General features: G+C 41.0%; 5 protein-coding genes across 6 annotated transcripts in view; 1 reads left to right on the top strand and 4 right to left on the bottom strand.

The window, feature by feature from the left end:
* LOC108082030 (uncharacterized) overlaps positions 1-8,174 on the top strand; it is a 45,714-nt gene extending 37,540 nt beyond the window's left edge. Inside the window, exons 12-13 of the mRNA XM_041775682.1 lie at positions 291-423; positions 7,479-8,174. Coding sequence (XP_041631616.1) covers positions 291-423; positions 7,479-8,060 — 715 coding nt within the window. The 3' untranslated portion in view covers positions 8,061-8,174. The remainder of the gene's footprint in view (positions 1-290; positions 424-7,478) is intronic.
* The window catches only part of LOC108081958 (uncharacterized), a 125,085-nt gene that overhangs the window by 68,616 nt on the left and 38,991 nt on the right, over positions 1-17,478 (bottom strand). For both annotated transcript variants that reach the window (XM_041775681.2, XM_070285210.1), the window contains 3 exons: positions 10,829-10,936; positions 10,172-10,263; positions 8,262-8,494 (listed from right to left, as the gene is read on the bottom strand). In XM_041775681.2, coding sequence (XP_041631615.1) covers positions 8,262-8,494; positions 10,172-10,263; positions 10,829-10,936 — 433 coding nt within the window. The remainder of the gene's footprint in view (positions 1-8,261; positions 8,495-10,171; positions 10,264-10,828; positions 10,937-17,478) is intronic.
* LOC108074480 (protein new-glue 2-like) lies at positions 623-8,395 on the bottom strand. The gene is made up of 2 exons (XM_017166552.2): positions 8,262-8,395; positions 623-1,097 (listed from the first exon to the last, which is right to left on the bottom strand). Exon 2 carries the CDS (start codon positions 1,091-1,093, stop codon positions 683-685), a length of 411 nt encoding a protein of 136 aa, XP_017022041.1. The 5' UTR covers positions 1,094-1,097; positions 8,262-8,395; the 3' UTR covers positions 623-682.
* On the bottom strand, positions 2,156-2,693 carry LOC108074479 (protein new-glue 2-like). The gene has a single exon (XM_017166551.2). It carries the CDS (start codon positions 2,679-2,681, stop codon positions 2,259-2,261), a length of 423 nt encoding a protein of 140 aa, XP_017022040.1. The 5' UTR covers positions 2,682-2,693; the 3' UTR covers positions 2,156-2,258.
* Positions 4,356-4,916, bottom strand: LOC108074478 (protein new-glue 2). The gene has a single exon (XM_017166550.3). It carries the CDS (start codon positions 4,911-4,913, stop codon positions 4,467-4,469), a length of 447 nt encoding a protein of 148 aa, XP_017022039.2. The 5' UTR covers positions 4,914-4,916; the 3' UTR covers positions 4,356-4,466.

Here is a 17,478-nt window from a genome sequence, read left to right as displayed (position 1 = left end):
AAATAAACATTTAATACCTGAAATTCGCAAATGAAAAAGAAAAAAAGAATAACTACACAATGTGATGGACATTATAACAATGCAAATTCATGCAACAAATTAACACACAACTGCAAGCTTTTTAATTTAGCACAAAACGACGGCAACATTTGTTTACACAAAACATACAAAACCATTAATGTTTTTGGTAAAGGCCAATTTTTTTCCACAACGACGCGTCGTTGAAAGTTCATGGCACGGTTGCATAAAATTAACACTTGTTTCTATCTTTTTTTTTGTAAACCCCACAGAGGCTACCGCGGACTAGATGAGCGCGATGCCCAGATGGACAATGCCCTGGAACGGGCTCTGGCCCAGGCCGAGAATGATGCCACTTTCAAGAAGGTCAAGCGGATGAGTTACTCGAGCAACGCGGCTGGCGAGGTGAGGGGAATCCCACTTAAAAAGATTATATAGCTTTTAGAAAATGTATTTAAATATAAATAAATTTAAGAAGGGTACTTTCAGAGAGTAGCTTAATATAAGAACGTAATTCGATATCGTAATATTCATTTTATAATTTTATAAATAAATACAGAATTTGGGCCCAGAGGAAAACTTATTGTATGTCCTAAAATTATGTTTTTCAGATATCAGACGTCATTGTAAAGAAGAATTAAATATGTTCAAAGTATGAGGGTCTTTAGCTAGAGTTATTCCTTCGCCTCCTGTTGTTCCTGTTCCTGTTTCTCCTCCTCTTTGTGATCACCTTTGGCAACTTGCGGACATTCTTGAACTTCCTTTTCCTCTTTACCTTTCCAGTCGTTCCGGAGGAGGTCGTAGTGGTATCGGTTCCGCTGGCTGCTGTGGTGCTGTCACCCGCCGCAGTGGCAGCAGTGGTGGCTTCGGTGGCAGCTGGAGTGGTGGCTTCGGCTGTAGCAGCTGGCGTGGTGGTTTCGGTACACTCGGCATTGGATGCATTTGCCGTATCCGTGCAGTCGATACAAGCCGCGTCCGCAGGATCAGCGGCACAGGTTACAGCCTGGCCCAGTGGAAGGCTTGCCAGGAAGATGGTTGCCAGGAGAGCGGTGAAGATCACAGTGCACTTTCTCATCTTACTGGAGATTCGTAAAAGGGAAATGATAATCTAACGTCTACCAGATTCTAGCTTTTATAGCAATTTTCAATCATATTGATACACATTGGCAGTTTAAACAGCTGTCTAATGTGCCCTCTATCAGTTTGTTGGTTCGTATTGTCAATTAGGCGGTTTATTTGCTTTATCGGCCTATATTCTTTATTTAAATTGCCTATTGGGTCGATTTGACTTGAACAATGGATATTAGCGGGCGACGTCGTTTTTTTTTTAATTTGTAGAACACACTTTTTTAACATTTTAAGTATTTGATTGTCCTAGAAACAAAACAAACCACAGTAAACGCACTTTTTGAATTATAAGAGAAGATTTTGTTGTTGTTTTTAGGCAGTATTAAAAAAAAGTGACTGATAAATATATAAATTATTAATTCATAAATCCTAGGCGGACGAAATTTTCTTTTATTATCCTGGACAACGGGTAAGGAATTTCCGTTTGCCCTGTCCGCGGTAATGCAGTGCCTAGCAAAGGCCACGGTCAAATTCCTCGCACCCAAGAAGCCAAAAGAAATAGGCTTCTGGGGGTTTTTTCCATTTTTTTATTTTGAAGAAGTGTAAATTACGAGTTAGAATTGTCTGTTGATCAAGTATATATAACTATAGGAAGGTAAATGAGTTCTTTTGGGTTTAAGCTTACAAATTCAAAGCTTGAATTTTAAGAGTACGTGGAAGGAGCTTAGGCTCAGAATGTCTTAAGATTAAAGGAAGTGGTTTAAGGAGCCACAAAAAAAGCAAAAGGGAATGTTTGGATAGGCTGGAGCAAAAACGCTGAATTCTAATTTCTAATAATTATAAAATATTTTAGAATGGGTAATAATGGTAAATGGAAAATGGAAACAATTCTTAAAAAGGAAACAAATTGTTTACTTGTGTATTTTCCAGGATGGCGAAATCCCCTGAAATACGAAAGCCATACTAATTTTGAGAACTAACGCTGCTTCGAGAGCTTTTAAAACTCGTGTTAAAGTTTGCGATTCTTCATTTTCAATACGATAATAGGTTTTAATAATTATGGGCCCAATTGGAAATATATATATATTTTCTTTAAATTAAAACTAAAATATTTAACAGTATAAGCGATTTTCGTGTCCTGAATAAATAGCGGTTTGATGATCTCAGCAGGTTTAACCAGTAGTGCTCCTCCTCCTGTTGCTGTTCCTATTCCTATTCCTGTTGCGCCTCCTCTTTGTGATCACCTTTGGCAACTTGCGGACAGTCTTCGACTTCCTCCTCGTCTTCCTCCTTCCAGTCGTTCCGGATGAGGCCGTAGTGGTATCGGTTCCGCTGGCTGCTGTGGTGCTGTCACCCGCCGCAGTGGCAGCAGTGGTGGCTTCTTCAGCGGCAGCTGGAGTGGTGGCTTCGGCTGTAGCAGCTGGGGTGGTGGTGGCGGCAGCACACTCGGCATTGGATGAATTTGCAGTATCCGTGCAGTCGATACAGGCCGCGTCTGAAGGATCAGCTGCACAGGTTACAGCCTGGCCCATTGGAAGGCTGGCCAGGAAGATAGTCGCCAGGAGAGCGCCAAAGATCACTGTGAACTTTCCCATGTTGCTGGAGAATGCCAGAAGCAAATGATAATCTCATGTCACTCGGATCTCACTTTTATAGCGATTTTCCATCTGATCGATAACATTTTGCGAGTTTGCACAGCTGTGTGCCACGCGATTTCATCCGCTTTCATTATTTGTTGACAAATTGTTTTGAAGATTGGTTAAGTTTTGTATATATTATGCGTTGTATATTTATTATGTGTTTTATATTTATTATTATGAGGTCGAGGTGCCATTTGGAATGGGTTTTCATTTTACTGCTGTCTTTCTTCTTTCATATTCGAATCTATCTCTAAACAAGACTAATTGTTGCTTTCCTTAACTAAGCTTTTTTTTTAAATTTTCTTCTTTTATTTTTCCTGAGACCGAAACTAAATAGGTATAAATAGGTCAGCCCTTATTAAATAAATATTTATGGATACGCTCAAAATAAAATGTGAAATTTGGTTTCAATTAGTTATACATTTATTAAATTTAAATATATAATATGTAATACCAATTTAGAATCTTTCAAATATTGATATTAATAATTAAACAATATTATATAATAAAATTATTATCAGGAGACAATCAGATAAGGAGAAAAAATCAAAAACAAATAATAAACAAGAAAGAAAGCTAACTTTGGCCAGCCAAAGTTTGTATATCCTTGCAGGTAACAATTAAAATATATCATAACTAAGCCAAAAATGCATTAATTTCGATTCGGAAAGCAGTTTTGTGTCTGTTTTTATTAATTTAAAAAAACTGCATACCAATTTTAAAATTTTAAGAAATCAAAATTTTTGGCCATTTTTGCAAATTTTAATGATGTAACCCCTTATCAAATTTCGCAAAAATGACAAAAAAATCGATTTCTTCCGGACATGTCTAGAAAGATTCCCCTGTTGATGCTGATCAAGAATATATATGGTTTATGGGGTCGGAAATGATTCCTTGACTTAGAAAAATATTATTTTGTATTATAAAATCGGATTTTTTAAATTAAAAAAGTCTTGATTTTTTTAAATTAAAAATATCATAACTCGGCCAAAAGAGCATTAATTTTAAATCGGAAAACTGTTCTGTGCAAGATTTTCTACAGTTAATAAATCTGTATACTTTATTTAAAAATTTTGAAAATTCAATTTTTTTATAAAAATCAAAAATTTTAATGATGTAACCCCTTATAAAATTTTGCAAAAATGGCCAAAAAATCGATTTCTTCCAGACATATCTAGAAAGATTCCCCTGTTGATGCTGATCAAGAATATATATGGTTTATAGGGTCGAAAACGTCTCCTTCACTGCGTTGCAAACTTCTGACTGAAATTATAATACCCTGCAAGGGTATAAAAATCACATAAGTGAATTAATTTGATTTTAATAAATAATTTTTAATTCCTGACTGGTACGAATATTTCAATTGCACAATTTCAAGAATTTTATAAAAGAAAAGTTTTTCAGTAAAAAACTTTTTTGGCATAAAATTTATCTGTTTTTGAAGTTTTATTCAGTTGTTAATGTCAATATTATGAAATATACAGTCACAAAGCCCTGCAAACCGACTTGTTAAAATTCGGCTAAACATTTCAATTCGGCTTTTCTGTTACTTCAGTTTAAGCCTTCTATTCACCCCGCAATAGGTAGCACAGATTCCTGGAATAATTAATACAAATTATCCATACGGGCCCAATATGATATATGTATATTTCGTTCTTAGAAGATAATCAGTTTTTAAGAGTACAAGCGTTTTTTTTTTTTCGTGTCCTTTACAGTGGCGGTTTGATGGTCTCAGCAGGTTTAACCAGAAGTGTTCCTCCTCCTGTTGCTGTTTCTGTTGGTGTTGGTGTTGCTGTTCCTATTCCTATTCCTGTTGCGCCTCCTCCTTGTGATCACCTTTGGCAACTTGCGGACAGTCTTGGACTTCCTCTTCGTCTTCCTCCTTCCAGTCGTTCCGGATGAGGCCGTAGTGGAATCGGTTCCACTGGCTGCTGTGGTGCTGTCACCCGTTGCAGTGGCAGCAGTGGTGGCTTCTTCAGCGGCAGCTGGAGTGGTGGCTGCGTCAGTAGCAGCTGGGGTGGTGGTGGCGGCAGCACACTCGGCATTGGATGCATTTGCAGTATCCGTGCAGTCGATACAGGCCGCGTCTGAAGGATCAGCGGCACAGGTTACAGCCTGGCCCATTGGAAGGCTGGCCAGGAGGATGGTCGCCAGCAGAGCGCCAAAGATCACTGTACACTTTCTCATATTGCTGGTAGTGAAGCAGAGGGGACTGATAGTCTGTTCACTTTTGGAACTTCGCTTTTATAGCGATTTCCCACCCGATTGATACCAAATTCGCAAATGTGCTCAGCTGTTTACACATCTTTTCGCAACCCAACGGTTTGTTTGATGATGTGCCATTGTGCCTGCGATTGGGCCTAGATGAGATCAAGCAAAATATTTGGCGTGCCGTATCGGTGAATGGGTAGATGCCGTTGTTAAATTATTTTTATTGACTCAGTTGATACAACACTATCTCTGCCATCGATTTGTGAAAACTAAAAGGCCAGGCGCACTTGTTAATGTTTACCTTCTTCTGGGGCAAACAGACCGTTACTTATTTACTTTAATAAACTAGGTTCCTATTCAATTGTCCATACTTTCCTCCTTTTCGTGCACTTTAAAAAGGTTTTGGGGTCAGAAGTATCTTCAAACTGCATTTTTCATGACCCATCGACCTCGCAGGCCCTGGAGGCTGGGCGGCCGGGCGGACGTCCTCCGAAACGGCATTTAAGCTTAATTACTGGCAATTATTTGGCGGAGTTGGGACAGCAGCATAGGGTGGCCAACTGACCTCAATCATTAGTTGATAAGCCTGGCGAGTCGTACAAGAAGTGCATGGCGCCCCGGAAAAAGTGCCGCCCCCCGGGCGATGCGACAATAAAGCAAGTTGCGAGGATCATAAATCAAGGCGGCGTGCAGCGATGGCAAGGACAGCGGAAAAAGGACTCACTCAGGGACACTGCAAACGGCAAAAAGGACGCGGCGAAGCAACAACCCGGGTACACTGAGTAGTTGAAAATCATGTAAGATTTATAGTTAAGCCAGCCGAACCTGTTGGACTCGTTCTAAGGAGCCCCGCACGAAAATAAACTCCTGTCGCTTTTTATGCGCCAACTGAAAGTAGACCCACTGGGCAACATCTGTCATTTTGGAGAGGGGAAAACCTACACAGAGCTGCAGTCGTGCCTTCGACCTTGTCACTAAATCCACATCAGACTGGATTTTCGGGTGTGGCTTCCGAGCAGAAAAGACCTACTTAAGGGGTAACATGAAGCTTAAGAAAAAAATTACCACCAAATTAATAGAGCATCTTGAACCTATTTTTAATTTATAGAAAGAGTTCTGTTTTCTAAAATTCTTGTTAGCAAAATGTGCCACGTCCCTGCGCTAATTACACCTGAATTCATAATCATAGGGCCTTTTGGAAAAACTTTCTTAATTTCCTGCTTAAGCAGCAGACACGAGCGAGAAGGAGGCGCCTCAATTAAAACTCGCCGGCAAGAAGCATTCAAAAGCCAACCAAGCGTCGATTGCCACAAATCAACTTCTACATTAATTCCGTTTCCAGCAGTAGGCGGTTCTGAGAGCAGGTGGTAGTAGTGGGTTGAGGCACTCCTCCCGACGTCGCTCGAGTGCCTGCCAGACTGACATGCTCCAAATATTTCCAGAGATAGAGAGACGACGGCCACCGAATAACCAAGCCGAATGCTAAACAAACTGGCAAAGCCTACAGACGGACGGAAGGACGGACGAATGGACCTCTCCCCTGCCAGCTTGTAATCAGTTTAAAGTGAGTCCCGGCCACTAAAACTCAATTAACCCCATTTGAATGGAGCACGAGGCAATTGAAAAAACACAGAAACATGAAATGAAAACGAAAACCAAAACCAAAACGAAAACGAAAACCAAAACGAAGCGAAAAGCGTAGAGCGAGCAAATCAAGGCAAAAGATTAAAAACGGAAATGGTCGTCCATTGAGTTCGGTGGAAATGGGTGGAAATAGGGGAACGGATGCCGTTACTCTCGGTGAGGGCAAAAGCCAAGGGTTGCCAGCATTTTTCACTTAAAACCGCATTGATACTCAATTACCAGGTCGGCTCACCACACCACTCCGCTTGGATCGAGTCTCTCCACTCTCAAAAGTTGGACACAAAACAAACGGCGGATGCGGAGCCCAGGAAAACGGAAGCACTTTGCAACGGAAATGAAACATCAATTAAAGTCGCACGCCGAGTAGCTCCGAGCGGCATCGTGGCATGGCCTGACAGCCAGACAGTCAGCCTTCGACTCCGAGAATATATTGCCTTTCTTCTCCAGTGCAGCCATGGCACTTGGTTGCCTCAAGGCCTAAGGGCATATTTCGTTAGTTTTTATTGCTTAATTGTAATTTCGCATATGGGAAAACGAAAAGTTTAATTGGCTGCGCTCAAGTAGCAGTCTCAGTGCCGCTCAGAGGCGATTTATTAAGAAGGAGGGTCTGGGCGAGAAGTTTTGTTTTTGGGCCACAATTGCCAACTAATTGGGCTGAGAGATAAAATATAACCATTGTGGGTTATCAACACTGCAGTTGTTTGTTTTATTTTTCTGCGACCTAGTTTAATTAGTTTTTAAAAGTAATTGTTATTTAAGATTTTGTTGGGAAGTGGTTACCTTCTCCCTTTTCAAATAATTATAAATAATTCCCTTTAAGGTTCCTGCTGTTTATTTTTCATTATTTTCAAATAATTACAATTAAAACATATTTGTTTACTTCCTTTTCTTCGACAGCTTACCGAACGTCTGGCCAAGATTGCCGGACTCAATCGGCTGAAGGCTGATGGTGACCCTGGACAAACAACGCCGGGCAGCCTGTCTGGCAGCCGGATGAACTCGATACCCAATTCCCAGCTAAATGTGGACCTGAAGGCGTTGGACAAGCTGGTGAGCAATCTGTTGGAGCAGCACACGTCCGGAAGCAAGGCAGCTGCTTCTGGCGCGGCCTTCAATCCGGAAACGGGCACTCGCACTCCGCCCCTGCAGCGGATGGCCTCCAAGAAACTGAACCGCTGGCGTCCCCTCTCCCGCTCCGCCCACAGCTACAAGCGCGGCGAGAGCAGCGACTTGATCGGGGGCAGCTTCACCCAACTGCTGGAGCGAGTGGATCCACCAGCTACGTCCGCCCAGCATCCGCCCAATATGCCCACGATCATGGAGAGCAGTGCCGGCAGTCCGACACCAAACAATGCCCAGCAGCAGGCGGCTCATCCGCCGGCGTGGACTGCTTCCTTGGAGGCTACGCCAGGAGTGGTGCGAAATGTGCTACACCCAGGCGCCGAGGGTGAGGAGCAGCTTAATAACTATGTGGGCTAACAATATGGGTTTCCATTAAATACATAATTATGGAACAAATATTTAAACAAGAAAAGCACACATTCGTAAAAGCTACATATGTGAAATAAAGAAAATATTTCGAGAAAATTAAAATTTTTTATGGGAGTTTCAGTAACAATTAATACACATACATTTATATTTTATATATACTATATTTAAATAGAAATCTGCTGAGCTCACCTGTCTCTCCATAACGCCCGAAAGCTGATCCCGGTCGGCGTGTCGATAGTATCCCGTGAGATTGGCTCCGAGCCTCATGGTCACTTCGTATCGGGTTTTACCGCTGCGAGCCAAGTTCCGGTTAGTTTTTACGGCGGAATAACGCTGACCGGGGGGCATGGAGCCAATGCGGCTGAAGCTATCAAAGTCGCAGGCCTGGTGGCAATCGATGGAGCTGGTGTTGCTGGTGCAGCCTAAAAAGATGTCAGAGACTGTAATAATTGCTTCCCCATAAGGTCAATCTGCTGCGAGTATGTGAAATATTTCATAAAACCCGAAAATATATGTATGTATGTGTGTGTGTGGAGCATACCACACCTGTGGCAAAAGGGTGTGTGAATAGAGAGTGTCAGTCTTGCACAACCCAAAAAAAATCGCTTGGGGGACATTAGGCTGAATGCGGCAAGTATGCCAAGCATGTGTCGGGGCAAAACGTTCGGATAATCTTCCCAAATAATCTCTCCATTTCGCACTTTTATCCCAGCTCTATGCGCTCTTTTATATGCCCAGCGGGGAATATGGGCTGAGTGTCAAAATCGATGAAATTGGCATTCTTTTTTTGTCTGCAGTTCACCTTTGGCTTTGACGCCCCTGCATTTTACATGCTGACGAATTTTAACCAAGTGCTGGAAGCTTCTCTTCTATTTAACAATTTCTCTAGAGCCTTTTGGCATACAGTAAAAACTCTATGGGAGAACTCTGTTGACATAGTCTGAATTTTAATGAAAATTTAAAGCGGAGGTTTTAGAGTCTGTAAGTAAGATATAAATACATTACATTCATCTCAAATTCCCCCTTTCATTTACGTTTCCTTAACTGTAATACATTTCTTTAATTAACTGAACTTCATTTAATGGAATTATTGGAGCTTGAGGTTTTAGAGCTTCCATGAAATTTACAAAAAATTAATCATACGCCATGTATGCCAATATATTTCTCCTTTTTAAATTGTCTGTCTTCCTTAATACTACTACTCGTTTTTAGTTATTTGGTTTTGAAAGGTTCAGAACTTAGTAGAATTACTATATTGTTTTAGAGTTTGCAAAATAAAATTATTCATACGCCATGTACGCCAACGTATATTACATTTTTAAAATCCATTTGTTCAATAAACAGCTTTCACTGTACTGAAATCGCTTCCGAATTTTTTCGGGGTTTTCTGGAATGCTAATAGCTCAGTTCTCGGATTCCTTCATTCTCTTGGAATCACCGGAACATCGGACAATCCGCTTGCAGCATTGGACTCGGATCTTCTGTGCCTCGTAGCCCTTTCTCATTACCATTGCAGGCACTTTGCGATTCAATGAACTGCGCAACTTAAACCTTAAACAATGTTGGCGACTGGTGACATGTTCGCTGTTGTTCTTGTCATGGGTTTTCCGACCTTTTCCCCGGTTTCGTGAAAATACTGGAGGTAGCAGGAGGGAAATTGGCACGGATACCGGAGAGCGACAACCTGAGGTTTTCCGCTGCTGTGTCGCCTGCTGTTGCTGCTGCTGGCTTTTAATGCTCCTGGCTGCAGTGTTTATACATTTTTATTGTTTTTGCACGCACTTGGCGATTAAATGGCGCAAGAGGACTGGCAGATGGGGCGGGACAAGAGGAGCATCCTTTCAATTTGTCTGCCTCGTGTCTGCGGGGGCACCTCAGCTGCCATTGAGTGCATTTTTAATGCTAATTATTTCCTTAATTACATTTTCACTTTAACAGCAGTGTCCATGCCCTGTTCCGCCCTCGTGCTTTTTTTTTTTTGCCCCCCCCCATTTTTTTTTTTTTTTTTTTTGGGTCCTGGCGCCTTTTAGCCGGTTTGTGTTTGTGTGTGTATATATATGTAGATATATCTGGGAAATAACATTTATTATTGCACTTACCCTGCGTCGTCTCGTTTATTTCGGGTATTTCGCATCTGGTCCCCTTGAAGCCCTTCGGACAGTGGCAAGTTATGGCGGCGTCGCCGATGTGCCTGCGAATGACGATCCGACAATAAGAAAATTGGGCCAGAAAAAGGGGGACAATAACATGCGAGTGGGCCAAAAAATAAATGTACAAGAGTAAATTCATAAATCGCCGGTCTTAATTCTGGCTTGTTTGGGGCTCAGAGCATTAAAATTTTCCTTTGAATACGAAAAAACATTGCATATTCGAGAGGCTTTTGTATGGGTAAGAGCTCTATAAGTGCTCGAAAAAACATACCCAGCTGGTGGTTACTTAATATCGGGAGAAGTCCTCTCCGAAAAGGCAATGAAACAATTTAGTTAGGATAAATAAATTAAAAGAAAATAAATTCCCTGAAAACCATGTTCACCGTTATAAACAATTATTGGAAAAGGAATAAAATTTGTGTGGCTGTCTTCCACTTTGTCGTTTTATTGATGCTTACATTTTATCGAAGCTCGAAGGAAGTTCGATTGATTTTCGCGGGCTCTTAAATTATTATGAGGACTTAAAAAAGCCTTTCCCATTGTTTAATGGCTTTCCTTTACTTGCAGAATTCGGCTTTGCGATGCAAATTTGGACAATTTACTTACTTGCAAGTGCCGCCGTTCTGGCAGACGTTCGTATGCAGGTCCTGGCACAGCGGTCCATGTCCGCAGTCGCTGCCACTGAAGCCGGGGAAGCAGGCGCATCCATATGAGCTGCAAGGACAAAGAGCGTAAAGGATATAAGTGGAAGGAAGCACGTTTCGAGTTCTGTTTGGCGATCTGGAGAGCAGTTTGGCCGGAACTGCTGGCAGGACCAGCGACAAGTTGTCACCGCGCAGGACTCGCACTTATCTGGACCCGAGATTGTGGCTGACTCATAAAAGTTTTATTGGACCCACTTGATGGGGGAGTTTTTTCTTCTTGATTTTTTTGAGAACGTGCCTAAGCTGAATTTGTAGTTATCCGGAGTATCGCCAACAGCATCATCATCAAATACAGATGCCGGGGTCAAGCACTCGGCTGGAGAATAATTTAAATATGTAAGCTGCCGGCTGCCAAGGTCATGGAATACAGAGAAATAGGCTGTCGCCAGGACATCCTTATTCCTTTATTCTTCAATTCGGTAGACACAAAAAACTGGGTTATTTATAAAAAACAAAAACTTCTGAGAACGCAAGGAGCACTCAATTGTTAATTTGGGTTCAATTCTGTCTCAATTTTCATCATATTTAAAGATAAAATCTGCTAAGGAATCCGTATAAAAATATTTAAGAAAGTATTTGAGTTTTAAATACTCAAAGGTATTAATTTCGACCAAGTCCTTTGCTTGAGGCACTTATTAATATATTCTTGTGACACTTAATATGAAGCTTAATTTTAATGAAAACAGCTTAAAATCCGTACATGCTGACTTCGTGGAAATTACAGTTTTTCTGCTGCCAAGGAAAGCCATTAAAGAAGGGCTCAGAAATATAATGAAATCCCTTGCCATGAAATCTCTTTTAAACGCAATTTTCACTGGAAAATGGCAGACATTTAAAATCACAGAACATAATTCACGCTTACAGCATTTTTGACAATTTAATTGGGCTCCCAGCTTGAGCGAATTTTCGGTCAGCTAAAAAAAACGTGTAACCATTTGTTCAAAATAATTGGGCATCCTTTGCCATTTGTTTTACCCCTTGTCGCTCGTTTTTCAGCTGGAATAGCAATTGTTATCCCGCTGTTTGTTAGTCATGCGTTGCTGACACACGTCAACCGAAATTAATTTTCCATTTCGACCCTTCTGTCCCATCCTTTTCTACTCCTGCTCACTTTTTGGCCAAAAAGGTCAGGTCCTGGAGCCCTCGAAAAGCGTGAAAAGCCAAAAGCAAAGCCGAGCTAAATCCACTTCCCTTGCTTGTCACTTCTTTCTGGATCTTGGCCATAATGCGTATCCAATGAAAGAAATTTCTAATTGATCTATTAGTACCATCTGCAGTGTACCGTCTCCACTATTACCATCAAACTCGCATCACTCTTGGGGTGAGGATTCATACCAGAAAGGAGGTTGAGGCGAAAAAAGTTTAGCGCCGTCGCTTTGTCAGACGGTCGAATAATCAAATGTTCCCCAGGGAGGAAAAGGGACAAAACAAAAAGTGACGAGAAAACTTTTCTGATGGCCGTAAAACTTTTACTTTTATGCGAAATCTTGGTGCGGGCTGAAATAAGACGAAGCAAGACAATTTTTGAGTTGAAAATTTCATTGGTGACCGCAATTATGCAAAGTATTTGTATTTCGCTCTAGACAAAATTCCATGCAAGTCCTGGCTGACCACCTACCACCATATATATTATGAACAAGGAGCAGTTTATCATTCGCACATGGATATACCAGCAGCATGCTTAGTTTTGCGAAGCCGCCCCTTTGTTAGGCTTACACACTGACCTACACACTGCCAGGACCTGCTCTTGTTACATAAGAATGCTGTGGTCCTGTTCGCCAGCCATTGTACGGCGGAAATTAATTGCCTTGTGTTTTGACATCTGCGATGCTCACAACTCCGTGCTGCCTATTTATCGCCATCGTTTCGTGTCGTGCCTTCTGCGACGGAAGCGTTTTTCCCAGACAACCCACACACGATGTACTTGGCTTTATTTTGCAGCGTGGAAAATTCTATTTATAAAAGAAAATCTTACAACTTGACTGAAATTGAGTAAATAAAAGAGGGAAACGTATATAAAGTTACTTGTGAGGCATAACTTTTGTCTTTAGATTTTCATCAATAATTAATTAAACGCTGTGAGCCCTTGAAAATGTATTTTGATTTACCAAGGTGCGGTTAATTATTAAAAAGTGAACTTCGAGTAACCCAAGACAGCACTCATTATTTATTTAAAAACTTTTAAGCTTGTTTCTAATTTAATTTTTGCTTAAGAAACATTTTCAAGTTGACGTAGAGAAAAGGGCTCAATCATATATCTCTCTTACACATCTCGTACTGTTTTTAAACAAAAATCCGTCCAAAAGAAAATCTCCTTTGCAACCTTAAAGTTTACTCATCAACGGCTATTCGTAAGGATCAACCAGCAGGGAAAAAAAAAAAGAAAACGCAGGAACATTTCCGCTGAAGCTCTGGCACTAAACCTTCTTCATTTCAATGAAGCGGGCTTTGCATTTTTTACGAATCGCCGAAAATCACCTGCAGCTGGTTTTTGGGCCGTGTGTTCGCAAGTTTTGGTAGGTTTTTTCCTTTTTTTTTTAACTCTTTGTATTTTTTGCATAATTCTGTGTATTTTGCGACATGTGCACTTCGAATGTTTTTTTACACAAAAAGTATTTGGCACAGAAAGTTTTATTTTTTTGGCTTTTTATTTGTGCTGCCGGCCCTTTGTTTTAAATAAAAATTAAATGTGCTGCTGCTGCGCATACGGAAGGCATGTGTTACTCGCACATTCCACTGGCGGTGAGTAGATAGATTCCGGTCAGATCCCAGGGCATGGCATTGTTTTGACTGCTCTTGGCAATCCAATTTTGCGCATTTTAAATTCATTCAAATTCGGAAAGCCGAACAATTAAAATCGCTTGCCAAAAATCTGCAGCAACTTTATGGGACTGCACTCGAAAAACTGCTGACAACGCGAGCAGGGGAAATGCTTGACTGCATTTGCGAAATGACGTTGGGGCGAATGGCTCAATGGATATGGCTAACCCAAAATACATACACGCATATGGCCGCCATGAATATGTCATATGAGTCGCCAAAAGTTGCCCCCGGGTTTTGATACCCGTTGTTTTATGGAATAAGGGGTATATGGTATTTGGGGAAAGCTTAAGTTATATTATTATATTTTAACCCGATTTCTTTCACTACTTTAAATATTTTATAGCAGTCTTGTTGAATTCATTTATCTTAGATCAAGAGTGCGATTTGAGTGCCAGGTATTCCTTGGTCGTTACACTCATATTTCACACTCTTTCTTCTCAGATCCCGGATCTCCGGAGTTGGGTTACTTAGTTGCGAGACGCTGCCCGGGATTCTGACAGATTTTTGACAAAAAGCCAAAGTGCATGGAAGGAAAATATGAGCATTCATACATGCAAGAAGGCATAATGGCCTAGGGAAAGCTTTAAACCCAATACCATTCTTGGCCGAGCTCCTTCTACAATCTCTCTCTCCCTCCTCCAGATTGAATTGCTTTCGTAAAGAAGAGCAAATAATTAAAAAACGCAGCAATCGAATCAAAGCCCAATGAATTTTCACTCTCGCATTTAATTCCACTTTAAATGACGTGTGTATTCGAGTGTGTGTATATATAGTACCATATATATGACTGGGGCCGCGTGCGATGGAAACGCAATGAAATTACAACAAATTGCTTTTTTCTTGCCGGTGGCACGTGGAGCCGTAAAAGGAAGCGGTTGAACAAGAAAATAAAGAAAAAAAATAGACAAGAAAAGGCTGAAATGTTGGCAATTACTTTTTCACCCATTCGCCTAATGCAATAAAATTTAATTTGATGGTCGTATGTGAAAAGGTGACTGCGCGGGCAAGGGTTTTGCGGCCGCCATTTCACCGCTCAGCAGTCGTAAAACACAAAAGGATGTTTAATATGAAATATATATATATAAAAGCGTGCTTTTTTCTATTTGCATTTTTATGGTTTTGTTATTTTACATACACTTTTTTTTTAGATATTGACTAGGCCAACTTATTTAGTTGGAAAGGGGTGTCCTTTTAATTAAGATAGCTTTTTTATCTGATTTTTTACGACATAAATTGTGTAAGGTTCTACGTTAAACTTAAAGACTTCAAGTTGCAACGCAAAAGTTTATATCACCTTCCCTTGTTTTATATTATATTTCGAAACTTTCAAAATAAGTAATAACATCTCCTGTTCAGGCGAAAAGCCCAATTTGCGGTAAAGGTGCCTTCCATGTCATTGCAAGACAGGAAAATTAAAAGGACCGAATTGCCACAACATTGGGCTGAAAAAGTTTTAATTGAGCGAGCGAGCGGCATATGCTCGGCATCAGGCGTCGCCTGCATCGTCCTTTCAATGTGAGAAATTTCGGGACCAAACAAAACTTAATTGCAATATGCAAAGCTTGGACTCTGGCAGTCGGGAACTGGAGCAGCTTCCCTGGGCCCCCAGGTCGTAGACTTTGGATAAATGACAATGTTTGACATGGCAAACAATGCACGAGGCGCACGCAGCCGAATCGCAATGACACTGACACAATTGCCACATGGCGGCAACCCACTTGCATGTGCAGCGGTCACGACGGTGCATGGGTGCATCAGTGCATCAGTGCATCCTCATTCGTACCCACTCCCACACAGGCACACAGTGGGCCCTGTCCTTCGTCTCCCTGCTCCCGCCCTCGCAGCCTGATCTCATTTGGCGCTGACATTCTGTTTGCTCAGCAGCAGCTTTGCTTTTTGTTATTAAAGCTGAAACAGGAGCAGAATCCACAGGCGACGGCCAGCCACATTGATTGTCAGTCCGGAAAATACAGGAGCGGATCTAGATTTTAGTAACTGGCTTGGTTTCGTATATTATATTATATTCATTTGCCTCTTTTAAAAATAAAAGAGATTATGTAAGTATATTTTTAAATATAATTTAAATTAGTTAAATAACTGGAAAATAGTTAAATCTGAGCATCGAATAATTCTGAATAAGCTTAAGCTCTCCTTTCTTATTAAGAACTCGTGTAAAACAGTTTAAAAACCTATTTTTACTTAAGAATCCTTATCCCTTAAGTTGACCCCTGACTCGAAAATGAAACTCTAAAGTTTTGTATCCTTAATTCAGAGGGGGGCTCTAGACCCAATACTGTCCCATTTTTTGTGGAACGCCGCCTGGCTGTGGCCTAATTCCAAGTCGATGTCATTGCCGCTGGTGCAGCGCTCCTTCTGGTTCTTGTTTACCGAGGCTGGGCAAAAAGGTTACCCAATCAGTTGGCTGGGGATTGGGTTTTACAGCCTCTTTTACATTTTTGGGGTCCTCAAATATACATTGTTGTGTTTTTAGAGCGAAAGTCTGGCGGCAGACCGAGCTAGTCGAGCCAGTTTCTAATATATACTATGCGTAATGCAAACGGAGGGCACTTTTTTTCGTTTCGTTTCGTTTCGGTTCTCTCATCAACTGTGAATACATTCTGGCACTCGGCTTCACTGTTGCAAGCTTGAGGGGAAAATACTCATAGATTAAATTACTGAATCGGTTCGATAAAGGAAAGGCCAGGCCAGGCCAGGCCAGAACAGGCCCCTTTGACGACGGACCCTCAAAGCGAAAAAGTTTTTCAATTAAGCGTTTGTTAATGAAAATATAGAGAGGCGCCGAAAGCGGCCTGCGAAAAGGGAAAGAAAAGCAAAAGTAAGGGCCCAAAAATGGCTTAAAAACGGAAAAAGTATTTAAAATATATAAATTGGTTACTGCTCTGTTGAGCTTTGCGGTGAAGTGCAACAGATTTTCATTGGCCGGCAGCAAATTGATGGACGCTCGAGCAGCAAATAAATGCATAAAAATGCTACCAGAAATGCATTCAGTCAGGCGAAATAAATGCAGGATGCAAAAGGAGGCAAAAGGAAGGGGTACGAAAACGAAACAGAACGAAAGCGAGCATAGTGGCTGGCAAGGACAGCAGGTCCTTGCTGGCTTCTGGCCAATTGTTTATGGCTTATTGTTTCTGCTCTCTGGCATTTGCGGCAAAACTTGGAAGCGCTTTTCCCAAAGTTTCTGGCTGCAGTTCGCAGCTCAACAGCATTTTGAATATTTTACACAAGTTTATTGGCAATTAAATAGGGTTAGTGGTCGTCGACATTAATGAGCTTGGGGCGGTACTGGGTGGCGATTCCACAAATAAATGGCCATCAGTAAATTAAATAAATTAAACCAAACAATGTGCCACAGAAATGACAAGAGGAAAAGATTAAATTTTAGCCTCTTTTTTCGTAACAGTCTTTCATCAGCTATAAGCTTGGCAACACTTGACACTTTTTACTTTACGCATGCGAAGAAGCTTATTAAAATGCTAACACACAAACAGTTGAGGCCAAAAGTATAGCGGTTTGAATTTAAAATGAGCTTAAAGATAGTAAGCAATGTTTAGGTATCCCTTAAATTTATAAACTAAGCTTAGAGTTTGAAATAGTAAGTAGTTTCAGGACTAAATAGTTCTTGCAATCCTCACCAGTACTTCCTCTCCTGACTGATTTGTATAAGAATTCGTGCCCCAACTAATCAAAGTTAAAAGAAAGCTTATTAAC

Source organism: Drosophila kikkawai, chromosome 2L (assembly GCF_030179895.1).
Source record: "Drosophila kikkawai strain 14028-0561.14 chromosome 2L, DkikHiC1v2, whole genome shotgun sequence".
In the NCBI taxonomy this organism is placed as follows: domain Eukaryota; kingdom Metazoa; phylum Arthropoda; class Insecta; order Diptera; family Drosophilidae; genus Drosophila; species Drosophila kikkawai.
The sequence above is the reverse complement of the archived record's forward strand: the minus strand, read 5'-3'. Positions and strand labels throughout refer to the sequence as shown.

Excerpts from the sequence above, each read along its gene's own strand:
- LOC108074480 (XM_017166552.2), bottom strand. The coding sequence starts at position 1,093 with ATGAGAAAGTGCACTGTGATCTTCACCGCTCTCCTGGCAACCATCTTC.
- LOC108074479 (XM_017166551.2), bottom strand. The coding sequence starts at position 2,681 with ATGGGAAAGTTCACAGTGATCTTTGGCGCTCTCCTGGCGACTATCTTC.
- LOC108074478 (XM_017166550.3), bottom strand. The coding sequence starts at position 4,913 with ATGAGAAAGTGTACAGTGATCTTTGGCGCTCTGCTGGCGACCATCCTC.